The sequence below is a fragment of the Sarcophilus harrisii genome, chromosome 1, assembly GCF_902635505.1.
Source record: "Sarcophilus harrisii chromosome 1, mSarHar1.11, whole genome shotgun sequence".
Classification (NCBI taxonomy): domain Eukaryota; kingdom Metazoa; phylum Chordata; class Mammalia; order Dasyuromorphia; family Dasyuridae; genus Sarcophilus; species Sarcophilus harrisii.
This window is the reverse complement of record NC_045426.1, coordinates 563441413-563465832: the sequence shown is the minus strand read 5'-3', so window position 1 is coordinate 563465832 and position 24420 is coordinate 563441413. Positions and strand designations below refer to the sequence as shown.

The 24420-nt window shown below is 41.8% G+C and overlaps 1 protein-coding gene and 1 long non-coding RNA gene across 2 annotated transcripts; both read right to left on the bottom strand.

Moving 5' to 3' along the window:
- Positions 1-6676: 6676 nt before the first annotated feature.
- FOXC1 (forkhead box C1) lies at positions 6677-10733 on the bottom strand. Its single transcript, XM_023496377.2, has one exon. It carries the CDS (start codon positions 9885-9887, stop codon positions 8145-8147), a length of 1743 nt encoding a protein of 580 aa, XP_023352145.2. The 5' UTR covers positions 9888-10733; the 3' UTR covers positions 6677-8144.
- Positions 10734-14993: 4260 nt separating this feature from the next.
- Positions 14994-17221, bottom strand: LOC116420655. Its single transcript, XR_004231041.1, has 2 exons — positions 15848-17221; positions 14994-15049 (listed from the first exon to the last, which is right to left on the bottom strand). It is a non-coding gene; the product is annotated as an uncharacterized LOC116420655 (long non-coding RNA).
- Positions 17222-24420: the final 7199 nt, after the last annotated feature.

Below are 24420 nucleotides of genomic sequence, written 5' to 3'. Positions count from 1 at the left end.
CACACACACCCCTTCTTCATCCCGCAGTCCCCTAACTGTGAAAGGTCAGGTGAAAGTCTCCACCAGGTATGTCTCTAGCCGCTGGCCCTCGAGCTTGCTTCCCTAACTCACAAATTGTTCTCTCCTGCCCACCCAAGTCGCTCCAAGCTGTGTTTACTTAGGGGGCAAAACTGACGGCCAATTACCATCGAAGAGAAGACCTGGGACTGATCTTTGCTCTGGATGGATGGGCATCTTCAGCAGTAGTGCTGCAAGAGCTCCGAAGGGCCTCGAAAGGATAACTAAGAGTACTGCTCTGAGAACAGTGAATAGAAAAGGGTGGAAAAGATTTAGTCTTTCTTTTCGAGTGACCTAAGAGTTGGAAGTATTGGACTACCCTTAAAGAAATGGGAAGAGAAAGCGCTGAGCTCTTGGCTATGGGAGTTTCACCCTGGCATCAAGGTGACACAATTTAATGCCAAGAAGCTTTAAGGACCCTGACCAATAGAATTCCCAAAGGGAACCTCCGTAGGTCGGTTCCGGGCCTGGAACCTAGATCATGCCTTTGCAGTAGGGGGAGTGAGGGTAGGAGGGGGGAAAGGGTCATTCTAACATTCCCCTCCCTCGAGACCCTCTGAGTATATCAGAGCACGTTTCTCACCAAAACTGGTACACTCGAACGCTAAAATAAATTATGGATCTCTCTCATTAGAAGGCATTTACCGGGCACTGAAAGAATTTGCAGAGTTTTTTAAAGTCAAAACGTCCCTTTCGGCGTCTCTCTCGCACATTAACCCCTCTTCCCCCCATTGTTGTGCCTGAATGCCCATATTCTACTTCCTGAAGTCAGTCAGTCACTCACGCAGGGTCGCTGAGATAGAAAGACATGGAAACTCCAGTTCCTACTGAATCTAGTATAATATGCTCAATATGCTGCAAATTTAAAATCAGTCAGGGAAAAAATCAAGTAAACAAAACAAACAAAAATAATGTAAAACAGAGGGTTCTCTCGGAGCCAGAGTAAGCTTGGAAAGTAGTACAGCAAAGCTAAGCTGAGCCTTATGTTCCTATACACCTTTCTAAGAGCTTCCAATGAGGCAGATATGGTACATTTTCTTCAATTTTCCAGTACTAATCACGTTGCCTAACGTAGTCCTTCCGAAGCCCTTCTTCTAGCCAACTGCTGGAATTGGAATGCTTTTCTTTATTATGCGTGGCTCCATTTCCCTCACCGGTCCTAGAGAGACGAACTGACCTCAGTCTGTACGGGGGAGGGAGGGGGGGTGAGGGGGGGGATATACTAAGCCTGGACTGAATAGAATTCTCTAAGTCTCTCCTAAAGCAAAAACTGGGATTCCCTCGGGGAGAAGAGAAGGGAATAGATTGAAGTCCAAACTTCAGTCTTCCTATTCTCCTCTCCCAAACCTAATCCCAGGAACCGTTCCGAAAATTTTAACCCTAGCAGAAAAACAATATCTGTAAAACAAGATCTTCTCTGGGGCAGCAGCAAATTGCCGATTTAGGGGAGTCGAGATCAAGCTAGGACATTTTAACTTCAGAGTCTGTTTGGACTTGGAAGATGGGGAAGGAAAAAGAAATTGGGGGGGACGGAAAGAGATGAAGCAAACGAGAACAAATTAAGGGAGGAAGAGACAAAAACACCAAAGGGAAAAGAATTAGAACCAAAAGAAGGAATAGAGGGAGCAGGAAAAAGAGAACAATTCGTTTTTCAGAAGTTCTTTTTTTGTTAGTGCTGTGCAAAGAAAAAAGCTAGTCTCATCATAGGAAGATTATGTGGATATTTGTCCTAAGGGCTCAGGTTTTTTGTTTACATAGGTTTGAGTGAAAACGCAATTAATAAAAACTCTTTGTGGCTAAACTATCTCCTAGTTATAATCGAAATGAGAGCTATCAGAGAACAGGGATTTTTAAAGTTTATGTCTGCGGCCTTACGGCCAAATTTTGGATGTTCCCTCCCTCCCCGCCCCCCCTGCTGATTTGGCTATTGTCTCATTAAATTAGACTTCATTTGATTAAAAAAAAATCTCATTAGCTCCTTGTCTCCTTCCCCTCCTCCATCCTACTCCCCTCCCCATTATTTCCTTCTTCTTACACCCACCCCCACTTCACTTTCCAGGCTGCCAAATAGTGTGCTAAAGATTGTGACATCTTTTCTTGACCCTCTTGTCTCCTTCTATGTCTTTCTGTTCTCTTGAAAAATGATTCAGCAGAGCTCTGATTGAATTTTATTCCTTCCTGACCTGGCTTGCTTTTATTACTTGGACACCATCAATCTCAACTCTAACGCGACGTTTTGTTTATGACTCTGGAAAGAAACGAATGAATGGCTTCATAAACCAGATCATAATTAAACTGAGAGAAGGAAAAGCAGGAGAGAGGAAAATTGTTCCTTCCTGATAATAAGTGCACACAAATGGCATTGGGCAGAATGAAAAGTTTTCCACTCTGAGGTTCAAGATTTTGGGGATCCCCCATCATTTCCCCCTAACCTTTTTCTATCTCAGATCACAGCACGTCCCAACATTGCGTGTTTATGTGTGTGTGTGTGTGTGTGTGTGAGGGGGGTGCTCAACAGATGTCAGGGGAGAAAATCGTCACCCAGACTTTTCCTTAAAGTCACTTTATCAACATAAGAAAGAAGGAGAATTCTGGGGATATTTCTAACTGCCTGATTTGCTTCCCACTTTCCCCCTCCATCGCATGAATAATTCAGGATTCGAGTGTTCTTTAGAGAACACCGCCAATAAAATTTTAAAAAAGGATTTTATTCCTTTAAAATAAAAAGAAATGTCTCCCCCTTTCCAATTAATCTCTAACAGGGGTCTTGGTATTCTTCATTTAAAAGTGCTCAAGAAAACAATAACTCAAATCTGATTACTTCAGAAAAATAGAGAATTAGTTCTCCTAAAAGTTCAATTATTAATTAAGCTATACATGTTGATAAATAATTGTGGAATGGTGCATCTCTTAATTAAAGAGTCGGGCAAAGTGCTAAAAAAAAATACTATGTAACCTAGGATTACAACCAACTTATTATATATATATATATATATATATATATATATATATATATATAACCAACTATATAAGCCACCTTATTAGTTCTCAACGTGTTTAAAAATATATTTCTTGCTACATACACTTTTAAATACATTAAAAACTTCCTGCAGTATATCTAATTCCAACACTTTCCGTACCTTCAAATACTCATAATTTCCAATAACCTTATTTCACCTCATGCAGCCTAATTTAAAGACATCTAACTCTCATTGCTAAAAAGATACAAACCAGAATTTCAAAAATGATCAAAGCAATAAGCATGTTTCCCTAATATTCATTTAAAATGAAGAAATTTTCTGTTGGATTTTTCTTAAATTGGTGAAGGGATTAGGGAGTAAAGATAAATTCACGGCTAGTGAGAAATAGAATCACGAAAAGACAAGGGGTTTTAAATACAGGTCTATGCAGGACTTCTGACTTTTAATTCAGGAACCTAAGACATTTTGCTTTTAAATTGTGATAGAGCCATCTTGTGTAGATAAAGCTATACTGAACGTGTCAGCCTATGTGTAATCTTAAAGTTCTTTACTTAAAAAATTCGAAATGAAGTAAGCAGCAATAATTAGTGAAATACAGTTCGCTGACCGGGTGTAAAAAAAAGAACCATCAGATTTTAGATCCAGGGACAATTTCCTAGATTCTTGCAACCCAATGAGTTCAAATACTTCTTCCCTACTCTTGTTTCCTTTAAACTTAAAGAGGAAGGAGCTAGGTCCTTATGGAGTCTTTTCTGATACTAGTCTGAAATCTCAAATTTCTTATAGAAGAGTTATTTTTTCCGCCAGCTCTGCGCAACTTCTCTTTGGGTTAGGTTGATAATTCAGAAATGGATCGACCAATTAACTTTTTTCATTCAGACACCCTTCCCTTTCCCCCAAGAAGCAGTTGCAAACTGAGTGAAGAGGCCGAAGACTTTCTCTCTTGGAGCTGTAGTAACATCTCCTCACCTTCCTCCTCCTCCCCTCCCACCACCCCTATCCCCGGTCTCCCATCAAATCCTTGGTTCAGTTGAAAAGGAAGACGGCCAAATTCAGTAGCTCCTTTCAAAGTGTACACACTCAGAAAATTTCTAAGGTCTCCAAAGCCCAAAACCAATCATAGCCTCATCCTCATGGTATTTTAAACTTGAAGTAAGAAATCGGACCTACAACGGAACCAAGGCATTCCCAGACATATTACATATGTGTGCGTTCGCGCGCACATACATATGTATATTTAATGTGGCCATGCTGAGGTGATAGGCTTAATTCCTTAAAGGCACTCACTTAAAATCTGTTAGTCTATCTCTAGCACGGTCAAACTACTCTCACTTTGCGAAGGATCTCTTCCCTCTTTGAATTAGGTTTAAAAAAAATAAAATAAGCATCCTACCAGCACCGATAGCATCTGAACTAAATTAAAACGCAAGCGGACGCCACGAAAACTGCGGGGCAGAGGGCAGATATATTAGGATTCTACTCCCACATGTACGGGATTCAGCCCGAGGGAATCCAGAAAGCAGTGCTGGCCCTAATGCAGGACGCGACATGCCTTTTCTGAGCTGCACTAGCTTGCACTGTCTCCTAGAGGAAGGCCGGCCGCAAAATCTCCTCAGCTTTGGACGGCTTCAGGAAAAGTGATCCCTCATTCCGAGGCTGCGGCCGCGATTGCACTAGTCTATCCCGAAAACTCCCAGCATAAAGTAACGCTTGAAAATGCAAGCAACCTAATAGTGGTGACTTTTATTTTGGTTCTTAAACTCTCTACTTGGTTGGCTGATCCCCATTACTATTACTAGCATTGCAGCGGCTTCCCTTTCCCCCTCCCCCAACAAAGTAAAGTCCAATTCTGTCACACGTGAATAATGAAATTTCTCTGACCTTTCCACCCCGAGATGTGTTCCTAAATACACGTGTGTCTTCAAAACAAAAGGCGGCGAGTGATGAATAAATAGTTAATAATAATACTCTGGATCAGGGTGAGGAGGGAAAGAGGGAATGAGAAGGGAAAGAGGAAAAAGGACAGAGAGGATATAGGAAAAGGGGGTGGAAAAAAAGAGACAGGCGGCAGGGTGTTTGCTTTTAGACCTGGACAACAGACAGGGGCTAAAGCTCAAGCAGCTTAGGTAGAAAGAATAATTATAATACAGCAGTTCAAATCTCGCTCGCGGCAACACCCCCCCCCTCCTCTCTCTCTCTCTCTCTCACACACACACACACACACACACACACTCACACACTTTCGACATATGTCTCAGACACACACCCCTTCTCCGCCTACCTCCCCTTCTCTCCTCCTCTCGGCCTCTGGCATTCACAAATCCACCCGGTGATTAAACCATCAGAGTTAACAAAGGTCCTCTTTGATTCTATTTATTTTCTCCCCAAGCAACTCGCTCCCAGAACCCGCTGGAGACAACTCTGGGAACCCGGTAAAGGGAGAGGGGCAAAAGTCGAGGAAGGTGAAGCTAGAGGATAGAGGAAGGAAAAAGAAAAAATACAAACAATTAAGACGAAGTCACCTCCGCAGTAATGTATAATTAAAGCTAATTAAAGGAAAGGCATTATCAGGCAAAAGAAGAAGCTCGGAAAGAAAGCGTCCCCAAACTTTGGACGTCTGACTTTGAAAAGATGCCAGAACCTACAAATTGGGTAGACATCCCAATTGCTTCTAACTCTCAACTGTTATCTTAAAAACAGAAACTGCATAAAAGTAAAGGAACTACCCACTATTCCCCGCCCTAAACTCAAGAACTGGATTTTGGGGGCTGTGTGCATTGGATAAGTTAAACACTGTAGTTTCTTCTGAAGTGAGTATTTGATTGTAGAAATATCTGAATGAACAGTCAACCTGGATGGAGTCCGACACCTGCTTGCCTTTCTTTGCCGGCCTTAACTAAAAACAACCTCGAACCAGGCACAGGTAAGAAAACACTGTGAACAAAACGGCCTTTTAGTCACATAAGCATCTGTTCCCCCACTAAGTCTAAAGGAGCTGCCCAGTGGGCCAGAAATGCTACAGAAATGTTTACAAGAAACATGACCGATTTTGTTTTTATTTTCTCCCCACTAGACAGCATTGACATTTCCAGTAAACTAAATTAATTTCAGAAAATAGTCCGAGGCAATGGAGAAAAATGCATGACCCAATAATATAGATCTAAATAGGTTTGACCTAAAGGAGAAACTTCAGCATAAACTCTGCTGTTTTCCTGGACTATTGGATTACCTTGAGGGTATGGGGGAGGGAAGCAAAGGTGACAGGACTGAATCAGAAGCCACAAAATACGGTTTTGACTGAAATTAGTTTGTATTTATTTGCAGCAAACCTTTAACAATGATCAAATGTTGACAACAAACAACAGCAATTACTGCTAAGTGTTGCCTTAAGATAAGAGCGGCAGATAGGAAACTGTATTATCTTGAAAGCAAACTTAAAGGCCCTAAATATCTGTAATCAAATAGACATCTCCCCAAAGTCTGATTGACAGGGTGGATCATTCTAAGATAATGAATTTATTACATTTCCTAGGTTATTTACAAAGGAGGAGGTACAGTTAAGATTGCCCCTAGGATCTCCCAGTAAATTAGCAAGAACAATTACTAGGAGAAGAAACCATCTTCCCCAAAGGGGTGGCTTTTTTTTTTTTTTTGCCTTAGTCCTTAATCTACACATTTATAAATTCTGTTGTTTTTTCATGTTTTAACAATAATTAACTGTTCTTCAAACAGATCTTCTAAAACAGTTTCCCATAAAAGATTAATTATTCCTTTTCAATAAAATAGTAGGAATTTTAAAAAATTCATCTATGTTAAGGCACGAAGGACTGCAAATCTAGGTCTCTCTCTCTCCTTTCTTCCTTCCCTCCCTCTTTTTTCCCCTCTCCCTCTCCCTCCCCCTTCCCCATATATAAATTTCCTCATTTAGGACTAGATTTCATAGAAAAAAAAAGAACTATTGAGCACTTTCTTCCCACAAGGATATGTAATATACATTACCATTGTATATTCTAGACAAAATGAGTCATGTATTCACTTCAATATGACTGGAAGTCTCTACAGATACCTTTCCTCTCTAGACATATACCAATACATACGGCAATATTGTTGCTCCTTCATGTACTTAATATTTCCAGATTGTGTTACTTCATCACTGAGAAAACATGTTTGTTTATTTGCCAGGTTATATCTGCTCAGGAAAGTATTTCTTTTTCCTAGTCATAAAGCAAATTTACTGCACGGAACATATTGCAGGAGATTGGGCACTTTTTTGGATTTGAGGTTTGACACTGGAATTTTTTTTCTTCTCAGAGAGTTAGGAAATTCGAGCCTTCTACCATTAAATCTCTTTTCCTTAAACTAATTAAAGATGTATTAAAATATCCAGACTCTAAAGTCTCATTCAAATTGAATGGTAAATTTATTAATAAACAAACAATGCAATACCTTCAGAATATGTTCAACAAAAAGAAAAAAATGATTGATAGAATAAGATTAATACAGTTTCCCTTTTATAATGAAAAAAAAAAAACAATTCAAAGTTTCAGGCAATTTAACGTCAGTTTTTGGAAACACTTTCTGGCGTTTGGTCCACAACATCCCACTACACATTAAAAATAAATTACTATATTGCAATTTACATTTTAAAACAAGTCCATGGGGGGACGAGGAGAAAGCAACTGCAGTATATGGGAATTCCCTCCCCTCCCTTTAAACATAGGATAAAATAATATCTTAAGGATGGAGGTTGAGGGTTGAAGGAAAGACGTTAAAGGGGAAGGAAAACGATCTCTGAAAAGCAAGAAGAAACTTACGTGTTATCTGGAGTAACACTGTCCTTTAACAAACCAAGATTTTGCTGTCTCTGTACAAAATACTTTACAGTTTGGTTTACTTAGGGAGAGCAAAATGGCTCTCAAATTAATTAAGAAAATACAGTTTTCTTTGTGCTTTTTTTGGTAGGCTTTATTTTGGGAGACATTCTGCTGGCTTGTAAGTGAAGTTTAAAAGTTTAGGTTTTTTAATTGGGGATTTTAATTTTTTTGGTTTCGGTTTTGGATCTGAATTTTTTTCGGGGGAGGGGGCTGTTTTGCTGCTTTGTTTTGGTCAAAACTTGCTGCAGTCATAGACAAAAGCCCCTGACGTGCGGTAGAGCGACTGGCTGGAAGGAAAGGCCATTTGACAGCTGCTATTCCCATTCACCGGAGAGTTGTTCAAGCCAATCCTCTGCGACTCAAACATCTCCCTCACAGAGTGGAAGTTCTGCTGTTGTGCGGGATATCCCGCTGCTGCGGCTGCCGCGGCCGCACTGGCCAAGTGGCCCAGGTCTCCGGCCGCCTGATTCAGGTACCAAGAGGTCAGGCGCCCTTGGTGGGCTGCCGGGTGATGGCTCGGCTCCTGGCCGGCGTGACTCAGGGAAGACGTGCTGCTACTGGTGACAGGGGGCAGAGAATAATCGGGCAAGGGATCGTCCACTGCTGAGTTGCCCGTGCTCCCGGGCCCGCCTTGTAAGTGACCTGCCCTTTCTCCAGCAGCGTACAGGCTCATGGCTTGCATGTTGCAGTGGTAGGTCCCGGCTCCCCCAGTACCACCACCGCCGCCGCCGCCTCCGCCGCCTCCTCCGCCAGCACTGCCGCCACCTCCGCCGCTAGCGCTGCTGGCGTTGGTGCTTTGGCTGCATGGGGAGCTGTAGATGGAACTCTGTCCTGGGGAGAAGCCGCTGAGTGAGAGGGAGGGAGGAATGCCCGTCCTAGATGAAGTGGCAGCGGAGGAGGCCAGAAGACTGGAACTAAGCTCCGAGGACGAGCCCTGCGGCGAGCCCCGCAACGAGGTCATGATGTTGTCCACGCTGAAGCCTTGGCTATGTTGCTGCTGCTGCGTATGCGGCGGCTGCGACTGCGGCTGCGGTGTGTGCTCTCCCGCGTCTAAGCTCAGGGACCTGTTCGAAGGGATACTGCCGTGGGGGCTGCTGCCGCTGGACAGGCTGCTGCTGCTACTATCGGGGCTCTCGATTTTAGGGACCGCAGCACTGCTGTTGCCACCGAGAGCAGCCGCGGCTGGAGATAGTGGCTGAGGTGGTGAGGAGCACGTACCATTCTCTGTCTTAATATCCTGAATTCTCACCGGCTGCTGCTGCTGCTGCTGTGAACTTCCACTGCCCGAGCCCCCTGCCGAGCCGCTTTCGGCTTGCTCTGATTGCTGCTGTTGTTGTTGTTGCTGCTGCTGCTGCTGCTGCCGGGGAGGGGGCTGGTGGTGGGATTGCTGCTGGGATTGCTCCTTGAGGTGTAGACGGTCCTTCTCCTCCTTGTCTTTGACCGCATCTTTCTTCTTAAAGCGCCGCCGCCGCCGAAGAAAACTGCCGTTCTCGAACATGTTGTAAGAGTCCGGGTCGAGGGTCCAGTAGCTGCCTTTGCCGGGTTTCTTGTCGTCCCGGGGCACCTTGACGAAGCACTCGTTGAGCGAGAGGTTGTGCCGGATGCTGTTCTGCCAGCCCTGCTTATTGTCCCGGTAGAAAGGGAAGCGGTCCATAATGAACTGATAGATGCCGTTCAGAGTAATCTTTTTGTCTGGGGCGTTCTGTATGGCCATGGTAATGAGAGCGATATAGCTGTAAGGGGGTTTCACCATGTCCTTGGGTTGAGGCTGCGGGGTGTAAGGCCCATAGGCGCGGGCCATGCTGCCGGGATACTGCTCGTGGGCCGGATGGGAATACATACTCATGGGGGCCGGCATGGCTGTGTAGCCGCCCCCGGCAGCGGCCGCGGCCGCCCGGTAGTAGCTCTGCTCCCCGCCGAGATAAGGCACCACTCCCAGGGAGTTGGGGCTGGACACGGAGTAGCGCGCCTGCATGGCCTCAGCCCGGTGCTGCTTCGCTCGCCGTTCGCCCCCCGCCCCCCCTTCGCCCGCCTCCCCCCCACCCTTCCTCCGGCCCTCCGGCCGAGCCGAATCGAGCTGAGCCGAGCGGAGCCGCCAAGTCCAAGTCCTTGGGCTCGAGTGCTTTCACTCGACCCGTGTGTCTCAGTCCTTCACTCTTGGACTCACTCCTTCCCTTTGGCACTCTCCTCTCCAATCTTTTCGGCACCACACTACCCCAGGCCCACCCGCCCCCTTTCGCCTCCTTCGGCCACAAACACCCTTCTCCTTGAGTAGAGCCTCTTCTCTTCTTCGCCTGGGACGAGGCAGGCGTGGCGGGGACACAGGAGACGAGGGGACGGTGCAGGGGGTGGTGATGAAAAAAGAGCGAGTCCAGACAAGGAAGAAGAAAACGGCCCAGGACAAACTCGTGAAGCAGCTTCCCAGGGCAAATGGAAAAAAAAAATTAAAAAAAAAAAAAACAGAAGTAGAAAAAGGAAAGCACCACTTCTCGCCAAAGCGTCTGTCACACTCCCAGCGCCTTTCACGGGAATCTGCAACAAGTGGCCTGCAAGGGAGGAAAAATAACCAAGGGGATGGCTTGGCGCTGGGGGAGGGGGAGGAGAGAAAAATCCACCTTCTCGATGTCCCAGCGTCAACTTTTTTCCCCCGGTCTCTTCTCCCTCTCCCTCTTTCTCTCCCTCTCTTTCTCTTTCTCTCTCTCTCTCTCCTTCTCTCGAGCGCGCGCGCGGGCCGCTTAAGGAAGCATTGGGAAAACTTCTGAACTTTTGAGCATCCGTCACCCAGGCAAGGACTTTTTTACGCACTTACTTTTTTCCCCCTGTGCAGAGGAGCTCCGCCCAGCCCTGGACCGGCCAACCAATGGAAGGTAAGAACCGCCTCTGAATGAGAAGGGAGGGGGCAAGAGGAGTTAGCACGCGCGCGCGCGCACACACACACATACATACACACAATATTCAGAGGCGGTGTTAGCGGGAGCAAGAATTACTGCGCTGAGACTGACCACACACACTCATCCACTTACTTTCTTCCCCTCACAATCCTAGTCCTGTGCACATACATCCATGCCACATATTCATAGGCAAAAACAACACACTAACTTTTTACGCTTCCTTTCCAGATATATATTTCTTTAGTCTCTGTTCTGCCCTACAAAGTCACGCACATATCCCTATAAACACATGCCCATCCTTACTTATCCACAGTATTCAATTGTGCATTTCACGCAGGGCCCCTTTCTGTCCCCACGCAAATATTTTCCCCAGTCTACTTTTTCAAACATCCTCAATGGAAACTTCCTTTCCATTGTTTTATTTGTACTCATATCTTCTGTCTTGCAATGCTCATGTATCTTTAAATGCATCCCTTCCTGTCCCCTACACATGTACTGTGATTCTCATACCTGTTTACACGTAAATGGATTTTCAGTTTACACATGCACACTCTCAGTCCATTCTCCCTTCCTTCCTCTCCTCCCACGTTCTACTTTGTACGTTCAATAGATATCTATATACTACACTCACACGGCTTCAAATTATCCTGAACTTGGTAACAAGCTACTTGAAAGCAAAGGACACAATCGTAGATAAATCCGTGTCCTCAACGGAAAGGAAAGAGTTATTACTCCCTCCATCTTTTAATCCCTCCACCCCTCAGCTCTTCACTCTGGTCAGTATTAAAGGGGTAAATAAAATGGGAAGGGCGTAAAAGGTATGTTGAACTGGGAAAGCTGCTGCATAACCAAAAGTTTCTTAAAGGGATTCCATTCGTCCTTTTTCACAAAGCTTTTGACAAGTCTTCCTTCTCCGCCCCCGCCCCCCACCTTTACGAATCAGCTACTATGGCTTTCCTTTGTTAGTCTGTCAGATTGTGTCAGGTAGCTGAGCTGTTTATAAATACAATAATACTGTTTTCTTTGTATTAGCCTTTAACTTGCTTGTTCAGGTAAGTTTTACTGGCTTGCTTAACTCTCTCTCATCTTTATCCAGTCATTCCAAGCTCATCTATTTCTATCTCTTTCCCTTTCCCCCAAAGGGAACATTTTTCTTCAAATGATGTCTCGGTGGTATTAGCAGGTGTGATGACAAGCAAATAAATATGTCCAAAAGTATTTAACGGTTCTTCTGAACAATTTTCATTTCCACACGTGCCTGCCCTGCTGGAGTTTCAGAAACAATAGTTTCTTTTAGTGGAATATTTAGAACAATACTTCCACAGTGATTAAATAACTAGATGATACAGGACCAGAATAAGTTGTGAAGTATTTTTTCCTTTTGGAAAAATTTGTAAGTATGGTGAAGTCACACTGGGAAAGCTACTTGGATTTTGGTATTTGGGGCAACATACATTATCTTTTAAACACGGAAAGAAAAAATATCAAGGAAAGAAAGCTAAAAGGAATGAGAACGTTTGAGCAAGAGTGAAACAGATAAATGAGGAAGAAAGGGAAGGAGAAGAAGAAGAGGAGGAGGAGGAAGAAAAAGGAGGAGTAAGGAGGAGAAGGAAAAAGAATCTGCAAAGCTAAGCTCACCATATGATTTTGAATTTCAACAACACAAATGTCTGTGGAAATTAAACAATACCTTTTGTTTTGCTTTACTAAGGGATAGTGACAAAATTTGAGAACTTGTGAAGGAAAAGTGTGTGATGCATTTCACACTTCACTTCTTTCCATCTCTGAATTTCTGACCAGCTTTGACACCAGATGTGTTGGTAGAGCCTTTTGGCTTTACTACTCTCTCACTTTCTCACTCGGTACTGAAATCTTTGCTAAAGCTTCAGTGGGCAAACTGAATGTATGTATTCTTGGTTATTCAAGGAAGAAGAAAGAGGAAGATGGCTTGTTGTTTAACATATATTTTAAAGGACAAAAAAATTCATCCCATTTCAGATGAAAATATTTAATAATCCCCGATAACAAAAAAAAAAAAATACTCCAAGAATTGGGGAGGGGAGGAGATTTTTTTTTTTTTTTAAGTATTCCTAGCTTGGGAATCAAAGTGTTGAAAAACTATTGTCTCACTTGATGTTCCCTGGGACTTGTAGTCTCTTGATGGACATTTTATAGATAAGTTGGGAGAAATAATGGAGTCAAAATTAATGGACTTAATATCTCCTGGTTCTCAGGAATTAAAAGTTTTGCTGAGCTAAGATATCCGTATTCTTAGGCTATTTTGTGTTCAAATCTCATAGCTGTCCTACTCCATGTGCTCATTTAATTCTATTATTTTTTACATTGCTTTTTATTTGCATATCTCTTCTTTCAGTTTTTCTGACAACCAAGTAAATGTCCATTGAACTCCTACCTTTGGTGGAGTATAGCTTTAAACTGCATCCAGTGCAAGCGGCATTAAGTACAGTGCCCTGATAGAGATTCTTTTGTTTTTGTTAATGGGGGAAACGCAGAGAGGTCCCTTGATTTTGCAATACAGTATTGTTCTCTGCCTCTATCTCTATCTTTTTGTGTCTGTCTCTCTCTGTGTTTCTCTGTCTGTCTCTTTGTGTCTCTATCTCTGTGTCTCTCTGTCTCTCTCTCTCTCTCTGTCTCCCCTTTCCTCCTTCGCCATTCCTCCTTGTTCCCTAAATTGACAGTTCATAATGCATGTGATCTAGACTGTATATCTCAAAGGAGAGTCATTCTTGTTTCTCTAGTTCAGGTATAAAAGTTGCCATTGTGAAATTAACTGGCATCCAAACAAGGTTAGATTTTTGGGGAGGGGAGGAAAGAGAAGGGGAGTGGGGATAGAGAAACGACTTTTACCAAGATCAACTTTCCACTGGTTTAGCTCTGGATCCCCTCCAGGAAAAGTAATTTGTATTTGTGTTTTATATGCTTATTCAGAAACATGTGCCAGTAAAATGACTTGATTGTATTTCAGACTTTTTGCTTGTTCATTGATTTATTTATATTTATTTATTATCTATTATGAATATTGAGTCAGAGGCAATATTCCCAGAGTGAAAAGCTAGTTTTAATGGTATTCTGTATGGTATACTGCCTTACTGAGCTGCTCAGACTCATTTCTTAACATTACCCCCACCCCCATTGAACACATTGTTCTGGACTGGCAAAAATCGCCTTGCAGGAAACAACATTTCAGCTTCTTTTCTGATACTTCACAGATGTGAGGAAAATCTTTTAAGCCCAAACATAAGTTACCAGGCTATTTCTGAACTTTCTCTGGAACCTCCATGGGCCTCAATTTCCTCATTTGTAAAATGAGAGGGTTTGGTCCCCAAGGTTCCTTCCAGATCTACATCAAGGATCTTTGCTCAATAGGCTGCAACTCTGTCTTGCACAGAAATGAAATGTCCTATTCCCCTCCCTTTCTCCCCTTCAGGCAAGTAGAAGAGAAGCCAAAACAAGTATCAGATCTAGAAAGAAGCAGGGAGCAGAAGAGGACTTGGTGAGATGGTGAGATCACGCCCATTTTAAAAAACAAGGCCTTCTGAAGAATCCCCCCTTAGCTTGGGAATAAAGCTTATGGAATACAACAAGAATTACACAGAAAAGCACATGGAAATTGCATTCTAGGAAATTATCAGGTTTGAAAACTCATGCTGTGATATCAGCATGATATCTTGCGAATAGGAGGGAGAGGGAAGAAGGAGGTCTCTCTAAAGTCAAGGTCAGGAAGTTAGGAATGGAGTTAGAGGATTTGCAGAGTGCAACAACTACTGAATTGATTAAATCCTACCTGAGGGTTTCACTCAATGTACAATAGATTTTTCTTCTTTCTCAGAGATGTAGAATTTATAACTCTTCCCATTCTTCCAACATCCAAGCAGTCCAAACTCTCCTTTTAATTCCTCGATTTTCCCTTCCATCCCACCCCCACCTTCTCCTTCTTCCACCTGTAGCTTTTCATCCATCTCCCTCCGGTTCTCAAAGAGCAGTCCAAGCACTCGTTATTTCTTAGATCTGTCAGTTTTTGCCAAAGGGGTAGGTTCTGCTGCCTGTCCTCTTCGAAAATCTCACTGTCTGGAGCTTTTGCAGGGGGCATTCAAAAGTTGTGCACGGGTTCAATTGTAGTCGGAGAAACAAGAAAAGCAAGTTTAAGAGAGAATGGAAACGAGCTTTTCTTTTTTAATGCATTGTGACCTTGGGTTGGTGATATCACATAAAAATGGCATGATGTCTGTGAAAGCGCATTTGCACAAGCAAGGAAAAGTAGAGAAACAAAATAAAGAATTAAGATAATTATCCGGGTAAAATTTAAATGACCACTGTCAGCTTGAAAATAAATAGATTGTTGAATTACAAAAGTGATTTTTGGGCTTTAATTATCGGGATTATTAATGTCAGTTTTTCATTAATTTTTACATTTAAATACAAGAACCTAAAGGGTAGGGAAAGCTGTCCTCCCACTTAACTATTTTATTTTGGTCCCTCCCCGTGATTCCTTTCGTTATTTAATCATCAGTTTAACAGATAGTTTCATATTTTTCATGATTTGGAAAAAGGCATTTGTGCTGAGCTTGTAAATGGGAAAGGTTGTAAGACAGTAACAGTTCTGTAAATTAAATTGGATTGACTTCTTTCTCATCTATTAATGGGGTAGCTTTCCGAATTGAGTCTGTTTGCACATAGCGCTGAAAATTTGACCCTATTATCTAAATAATTTAAGTCCTCCCCCTTCCCCCCTCAAATTCTTTGTGAACTAGGAGGGAAAGCTTTGTTTGTTTGTTCAGGTAATGAAAGAACCGGAATGGCTGTCTACATCTTCGAATTAATCGGATAACTTCCCGCTTAACTATCCATTAGAAAAAATGATTTAATTTCATCCTCTCAATTCCCAAGATGTTAGGGTTCCACTAATTCCTTGCAAAGGAGAGGGCCAACAAATAGTCACGGGGAATGTGGGACTTTTCCTTCCTCCCTCTCTCCCTCCTCTCCCGATTTTACGTTGCTATCACTGGGGTTTCTGCCATCTCACCTGCTGGCTGCGTTCTGGATCTCGAAGCCCGATCCTTTACTCCTTAATCCTCCTCCATACCCCGACCTTTCCAGGACGGGTACCTGATTCCTGCGAATTATTGGGAGAAGCTCGAAAGAGCCGGACTCAAAGGGAGGTGAGGAGTGGTCTCTGGAAATAACTGAACTGAATCTTTTTTTTTTTTCCCCTAACCTTTACATTTGGCAACAAATGAAGGCGGAAGGTATGGAAACCAGAAATTGGCTTTTTTTTTTTTTTTTTTTTTTTTAATGCTTTAAGACAACTAAAAGGAAGAAGGGAAAGAATCTGATTGATTAGGACTCTATATTTCCTTCTCTTGGAAATTGTTCTCTATCCATTTTATGCGACTGACCTCTTTTCCCTCTCATTATTTTGCCTCTAACCAGACCCAGTGTTAGAAAAAGTGAAGGCCAGAGAGGGTCAATATCAAATACGGAGGTATCTCCATCACATCATTCCAAAGACCTAGGGATACTGGGAAGAGGGAGGTGTAGTTGTGAAAGGAAGGTGGTGGTAATGAGAATAGTAGTAAGGGGGGGGCTGTTCAGAGGGCTATTTGGATGTGTCTTCTTGACGTTAGAACGAATCTGGTTCCTAGCCGTTAAGTCCAAAAACAGTTGGTGTTTAAAGAGGCATTATATCCAACCTACATGTAGTCCCAGAACTCTCGGGACAAGTCTTTGGTCCGGTAACCAAACTCGGATTTAGTTCTTGGTGATTATTGCTCATCTCTTCACTGCACATCCCCCTGCGTCCTTTGCAAAAGAAAGCCACCGCTGGAGGTGAAGGAATTCTCCTTTGAGCCTAATTTCTAAGTTAAGAAACATCCCTTGTACCTCAGGGCCATGGCGGGACATTAAGCTTGTTTTTCCACGAATACTATTTCTTAACCTGGCTACATCCTCCCTTCTCTTTCCTACTAGAGGCTGAGATAAGAATGGAACAGATTCTCTGGAAGTGAGGAGAGCTTCCTTCCTTATCCCCCAATGGCACGGGGCAGTCGGTCACCGAGTGTTCATTAAGCATCTACTCTGTGCCAGGAGCTGTGCAGGGCCGCTTCTCGGGGCTCACAGAAGCCCTTGGAGAAGGAGAGTCGGTGAAGATCGATGTCTGCCCCCGGGACGACCTTGCCCCTCTCCTCTTATTCCGTGGAGAACCTGATTCTCCTATCCCTTTCCATCGTTAGTGGCAGGGATTCTCGGAATCCGCCTCGTGCCCCGGCTGGAAGATGCGCGTCTCCCGGAGCCAGCGGGAGCATCCCGGGGGCCCCTCGCTCTCTTCACACCCGTCCTCGAGGAGACAGAAGCGAGGCGGAGAAGAGCGTTCTCCTCTCCCCACATGACCTAAAAGGCTCTTCTTGGGGTCAAAGCTAGGGTTTGGTGGACTGGGTGGGGGAGCGCAGGCCCGGAGGATTTACCGGGGCCTCCCGCGCTGTTCTTTTCCGAGCCGTGGGTATTTCCAGAGCCTCAGCAGCCAGCTCTCCGTGTGCTTCGAGCTCCCCCTCCTGGACAGAGTGCTCCACTACTGCCTTCCTAGAGCATCCTGCCTTCCCAGAGATTTCTAAGGTCTCTTCCAAGGATTTTTTGGGCTGCGAATGATCCCAAAGGAGCTCCCACCTCCTACCCCTCGTCCTCGACACCTACAAATCCCACCTTCCCCTGCTTTCTTCCCCAAGAATAGGGATGCAGACTGGGTCTCGGTAGTCACAAAGCAAGAACTGCCCTGTTTCGTAGGCAGAAGCTGACTGGGGAGTAGAGCCGTCTTGGGGAGCACAACGCTACCCTGTCCCAGCTTTCCATCCCTCTTCCATTCGGCCCGAAAGGATAGTGGGTTCGGGGCGGTTTCATCCCCGCCCCGTCACTGGATCTGTACCTTAAGAGCAAAGCAACTTCATCAAAAGAACTGCCATTCTGGAAGATGCCAGGGAATGCATTTATTGGCTGCCAGGTCTGCCAATAAAAGTTACAGATGCGGAGTGCTGGTTTTCAGGAAATTTTACTTCTGTTTCTGAACCACTCTTTCCTCTTAATTACACCCAAACTGTAGAAATTCTACAAAACGAGTCTAATGAGTGGCAATGATTAGTGTTTCTAGTGGCGGTCTCACACCCCCACACAATTACACACCTTCAGAGTCCCATATATGCAAACACAGACTTCTGCACACCTACATATTTACACACCAAGAGACTCCTGTCAATATTTACATACATCATAGACACATACAAAAAGCTAGACACTGGCACATACGGAGGTATGCATTTGGATTAACACTATTTAGTTTGGAAGAGAAGATATGAGAAAAGATAAACTATTTACTTATGGCAGTGGGAAGGCCAACTGGGGGCCTCCCTCCTTTCCCCAGAAAATAAACTAGAGCAAGAGGCACTCAACAAAAGTAAGTAGGAGCAAATTTTTAAGCTAGGAAAGGAAGCACTTGTTTGGCAGCATGTAACTAATACTCCACACTACTCAGAGCTCCAGGATTGTTTGAGGCCCAAAGTTGATCAGGATTCAGAAAAGAATTAAGAGCACATTTTAACCAAGAAACAGTACTTACAATTAAGGTCACTGAGGTCTTTATGCTGCAAAACAAATCCAGGGCCCAGATGGGATTACAAAATATTTTTTGCTTATTTTAAAGCATCATGGCGCATCTTTATTCCCAAAGCTCCAAATAGAGGACTAATAAACCATAAGTTTATTTACTAAATTACCTTAATTTTCAACACACATTATCATATGTGTTATATATTATATTATGCCACATTGAGCCATGTTCACACATAGAAATACATTCTAACAGTTCTGAAAAGCACTAGAGAATCCTTATCTAGATAAAACATGTCTCTTGAGTGTATAAATAATAATAGAATTAAAGACATTCATACTTGCCAAGTTTTCTGCATACCTACAAGCCTTTCTTCATGTATGTGAGGAAGAGACAGTATATACACCCATGAAAACATGCTGTGTTCTTAGGAAATTGCATTTTCTACATATATGAAGTCACAAAAGCAGCCCATGCTGTGTACAGCATCTCTAGTAGACCCTCAGGAATATTCATGTTTGAAAATAGTTGTTCTTGAAGGCTATTTCAGACTCCCTTTCCCAGAAGTTTCACTTATTTAATTTCCCTAAAGAAAACTCTCCAGGCTGTAAAGGGACATTGGGAGTATCTATCTAGGTTATATCACTATAAAATTATCCAATCCATACTTGCTCTTTCCTGTTAGTTTAAAGATGGAAGACAGAAATTGTTCCTAGCACTGAAAGATGAGATTTAAGTCTAATATACTAGAAATGTTTTTCTTCTTTTTTGTGTGTGGAAAAAAAAAAAAGGATGAAACTTTTTAGCATTAGGGGAATAATTGCATAGGACACCTTCATAATTCAAAGGGTAACTCTTTTCACATTGCCCTCAAGCAACAGAAATACCCTATAAGCTTCCAACATCTTTCTGCTTCCTTTCCTTCATGTTTTGCTACCTCATATTCTCCTCTTTTGAAGAAAGAGGTCAAAATCCACCTAGGACAGGACTGCACTACAAAGGTGAATTTGTAGTGAGGAGAAAAGTAGCAGTGGAATCTTTAGTCTTAGTACTATTCATTAAACTTGAGATGAAGAAGATTCCAAAGACAGGGTAGTAGAAGCAAACCTGTTACTCAGCAGTATAGGTCTTGATAGAACTAATGGATAGAACTAAGGAGTTTTTAGACACTCAGAGAGTTTTAGGATTCAAAGAAACGTTATAAATTGTTTTAATCAAGCCTTAATTTTACATCTAAGACCAGAAATATCAATTGACTTACTTCATATCATTTAGATTGTTAGAAGCAAGATAGGATTTTTGAAAACCTTCTATGTTCAATTCTAGTCTGTTTCCTAGGGAATGAGTAGAGTGGAAGTCAGTCAATAAGTATAAAGCTTAAAATATAAAGCAATGGTTCTCAAAGTATGGTCTAGAGTAGTGGTCCTCAAAGTGTAGTCCAAAGAATTGTTGGGGTCTCTGAAACCCTTTCAGAGGGTCTACAAATTCAAAATTATTTTTTATTTCTAATACAGTAAATAGCTATAAATATAACTCATGTGAACAAAAACTCTTTGAACAGATTCTCGATAGTTTTTGTTAACAATATCAAGATACTGAGAACAAAGGTTTGAGAACCACTGGTTTAGAGAATCCTGGGGATCTCTGAAACCCTTTTAGAGAGTATACAAATTCAAAAATAGTTTTTATTTCCAATATGGTAAATGTCTATAAATATAACCCAGATAAACAAAAACGCTGTGGAGAGAGCCTCAATAATTTTTAATAGGATAAAGATACTGAAAACAAAAGTTTGAGAACCACTGGTATAAAGTGTTAAAGGCACTGTGCTAAATGCTGGGAGGGTACAAAGAAAGGCAAAAAGAAAGTCTATTCTTGAGGACCTTGTAACAGGGAGAGTTAAAAGGGTTGTTGATTTGTTTCAGTGAACTCTCTGAAATCACAATGTGATTCTAGGATTGTGTGTGATGCATGAGCATAGCGCTCCAGCAGGAATGGTATTTGGAGTAATATGGGTTCAGCAAAAGGTTGGGATTCCCCATAATCTTGGAAATTCTTGTGTGCCTAGTGACTTTTAAGGCACCAAACCTAAAGGTTTGTATTGTACTCTGGATTTAGAATTGAGTGTCAAAGGTTCCATGTAATCCCTGTTCTGCCACTTCATTGTATGATCTCTTTCAAGTCACGTAAATTCTCTGGGTCTCAATTTCCTTATAAAGTAAGAGGATTGGATTAAATGTACTCAGGTCTAAGGAATTCTATGGACTGTGTTCTCAAGAGGTCATGAGGACCCCTTTTCCTCAACCCATTTCTTATATTATTTCTTTCTCAGATCTGGAATAAAGAGGTACATAGAATAAGGAAGAAACAATTCGCATAAGGCCAGCCTTAGCCTCTGTCTTGAGCATAGGGGTTATACAGGATTCAGACAGTTCTGTCTACTGGGAAAGAAAAGGAAATTGTCATCTGGAGGCTTTTACCTCTCCAGTCACTGGATTTCCTGTCAAGGGTGGGGGCTTCATGGGCCATCGTATACTAAACCTTTTGGACTAGGGTAAGAGTAGGGCTTCCCCCACCCTTCTTCAGGGCCTGCAGGCACACTTGGAATTTTTCCTTGAAATGGAGAAAAGAAGAAAAGAGGGAGAGGGAAAGAGAAGGCTCATAAGATCTTAGAGAGAAAGGTGGGAAAGACTCTGTTTAAAAGTCTAATTTTACAGATAAAGAAACTGAGGTCTAGAAAAGAAAAGTGACCTGTGTAAGATTCACACAGCTAGTAAATGGTCAAATCCTGTGTACTTCCAAGGAAAAAGAAAGGAGAGAGGAGGAGAGGGAAAAAAGGAATAAAGAGAGTAGTAGACAAGGAGAAGGAAGGAGTGGAAAAATTGGCAATGGTTCTAATCCTTGTTCTTGGGAGAAAGAAGAAGGGGCAGGGCAAGATGGAAGGATTATCAGTGATTAGAATGTGTTAAGGGACTTTTTTTCCCTACTGGGAATTCCTCATGACCTCCTCTAGAGAGCTACTAGGAAAGCTAGATGGGGATGCTAGCAGGGTATAGCCCCTAAACATTGAGCCTCAACTATTTGCCCAGAACCTCCTCTGGCTTACAGCCTGGGACTTTTCTGAGTCTACACAACCATTGTGCTTCTCTTTATGAATAGCTCATTTGACCTATAAAGCCAGCTCTCTGCTGCTTCCCTTTCCCCTGACCCTTTATCTTTCATCACAGCACTGCGGAACATGTGGAGGAAGGCCCTTTCAAGTGTTAACCGCTGCTACTGTAAAGTTGCGTTCATTCGCACACACAGACAGACATACAACCCCATGTAATTCTGAAACCCAGGCTGGTGTTTAGTCTACTTTTCTGACGTCCTTCCTGAACAGATGGGAAAAGGAAACGATTTCACTAACCATTTTTGCATTCACAGTGGTCTATCACCCAGGATCAGCTCTTTCTCCTACCTTGCTAACTTTCCCCCACCATTATTCTGGAAGCAACTATTCCCATTGAAATGGTCAAAGACTTTCCTCATCAGCCCCCCCAGCCTATGTCCTCCCCTTTTAATTGTAACTTCAAGACTGAGGTACCGCTACCATGAATTATTCCAAGGATTAGAGTGGGTTAAATTGCATTTTTATGAGGAGTCAATATCTTCAGAAGTAGTATCTGTTTTGTAAGGGTATGTACTTATATATAATAAGATTTGGCCTTTATAGATTCCTTCTCTTATAAAATATTCAACTTATTCTAAATATACATGTGTCCACATATATGTATATATTTACATATGTGGATATATGTGTGTATATATATACATACTGAACTGCTTCAGAGAGGACAGTTAACTGAGTATATGAAAAAAAATCCTTTCTTTTAGAAAGGAGTAGGTAGCTAGAAATGTCGGTTTTCTGGGAACTTTGCTACTAGGAGGAGCACTGAACTGATTTCCTTATGTGATATAATTTTATAAACTTAGTCCTGATGCCATCTTAAAAGATGCATCTAAGGTGTTTTCTTTGTTTGCCTTGATGAATATTTGCTATCAAAGATTATTTGTTAGGTGTAGTTGTTTTAGTGAAGAAGGAGCCCAAAGGCAGACAGACGTGTCACTGGGAAAGTGTTTTGGCAAGAGACCTGTAGATTTTTACATAATAGGAAAACAAATGGGGCTCCTCCCAGCTAACATCAAGGCAAACACACACATATATTTTGTTTAGTATCAGTCACATTGTCTACAGTCTGTGGAAGTAGGTTAGTTTTCTAGTAAACATCACTGTCAGAGATGAATACTGTTTTTTCTGGAACAAACTCAGACTCATTCCTGCAAGATTGATTTGATCCATCAGAATACTTTAAAAGTCAATGTTAATACATTAAAAATAACATTTCCTCCTTTAAAGAAGCTGAAGTTTGAAAAATCAAATTTCTTTTCTATCAATCTTGTGTCTTTTGAATGAAAAAAAATTAAATTTCTTTTCTATTCAATTTCATGCCTCCTCAGTATTGGCAAATCTAGATTCTCTCTCTCCTTCCAATTATATATATATTTTTTACTGTATCAAAATAACCAGTTTCTTTTTTTCTTTAGTCTGTACACCAACTTTCCTGTTGATATTTATATATCCTTACTAATTGTATGGAGTTCAGTCAACATATGGTGTTGACAGTTTGCTTTTGATGTCATAAAAACTGAATTTTAAATTTTAATTTTTCTCTCACTCAACCAGAAATTTTCCAAGTAGATTTTTAAAACTCAGAGAACTTTCTCTAGCAGATTATATTAATATTAAAGATAGGTTGTGTTGGATTCAAATTATTGGCAGTGTCCCTTTAAAAACAAATTTCTCTGATATCCCTAGATGGGCTAGCTAGCTAGTAACATGACTTTTAGTTTTATTCACCAGACAAACAAATACTAGAATGCCTGCATTTATATAAAAAAATAAAATGACATATGCATATCTTGTACTCTTTGAATTTTTTAGGAATAGTTGTAACTGGAGATTAAACCATATATTATAATATCTGGCACATTTGGATTAGCTTGGATCAACTTATTTCCACTCCTAGTTTGATTATTTTGTATTATTTACATATGTTTTGATATCAAGAAGAGACATTCCCGCTAAAGATAAAGCCTGATACAATGAGAAAACAGCACAATGGGTTCAATACCACTTTTTCCTTAGAAAGTATAATGAAAAAAGAAGCTTAAATGGGAGCAAGCAAGCCAAAAAGGAGAACTGGATATGTCTACTCCAACAGAATCAATAAATAATTAGAATAGAAAGGGATCTTCAAGGGCATACTTAAATATGAAATCTCCAACACAATATGCCTGACAAGTGGTCTTCCAGATTCCACCTGAAGATGTCTAGTGATAGATAACACAGCATCTACCATGGAAACCTGTTCAACTTGTGGGAAGTTCCAAATGTTTAGTTTTTCCTTCTTATCATTCTGAAGAGATTTATTCAATCTCTTCTCAGTTCTGTCTTTGACTCAAGCAAAACAAGTGTCATCCCCCTTTCATGGCTTTCTAATACTTGAATATGGTCATATTCTTTTTAAGTCTTCACTTTTTCAAATTAAACAGCCCCATTTCGTTGAGATGTTCATTGTATGGCATGATCTCTAGATCTCTAACCATACTGTTGATCCTCCTTTGGAAAAACTTCAGGTTTTCACTGTCCTTTCTAAAATATGGTACTTAGAAATGAACACAGATGTGGTCTGGCCAGGGCAGAGAAGGGTAAGACAATGCTCTCCTTTGTTCTTGATATCTTGTTATCTATTTATGCAGCCCAAGGTCCTTTTTAGCTTTGGGGGTAGGGAGGGAACCATACCCTACTGATGAATCACTTGAAGATTTCAGTCCATTAAATCCATTGGTTCTTTTTCATAGGAACAGTAGTCTAGCTATTCCTCACCCATTCCTATAACTTACAAAAATGGATTTTTAAAAATTATAACACAGGACCATTAAAGTTCATATTATTAAAT

Coding starts and splice junctions, on each gene's coding strand:
- FOXC1 (XM_023496377.2), bottom strand. CDS start 9,887: ATGCAGGCGCGCTACTCCGTGTCCAGCCCCAACTCCCTGGGAGTGGTG.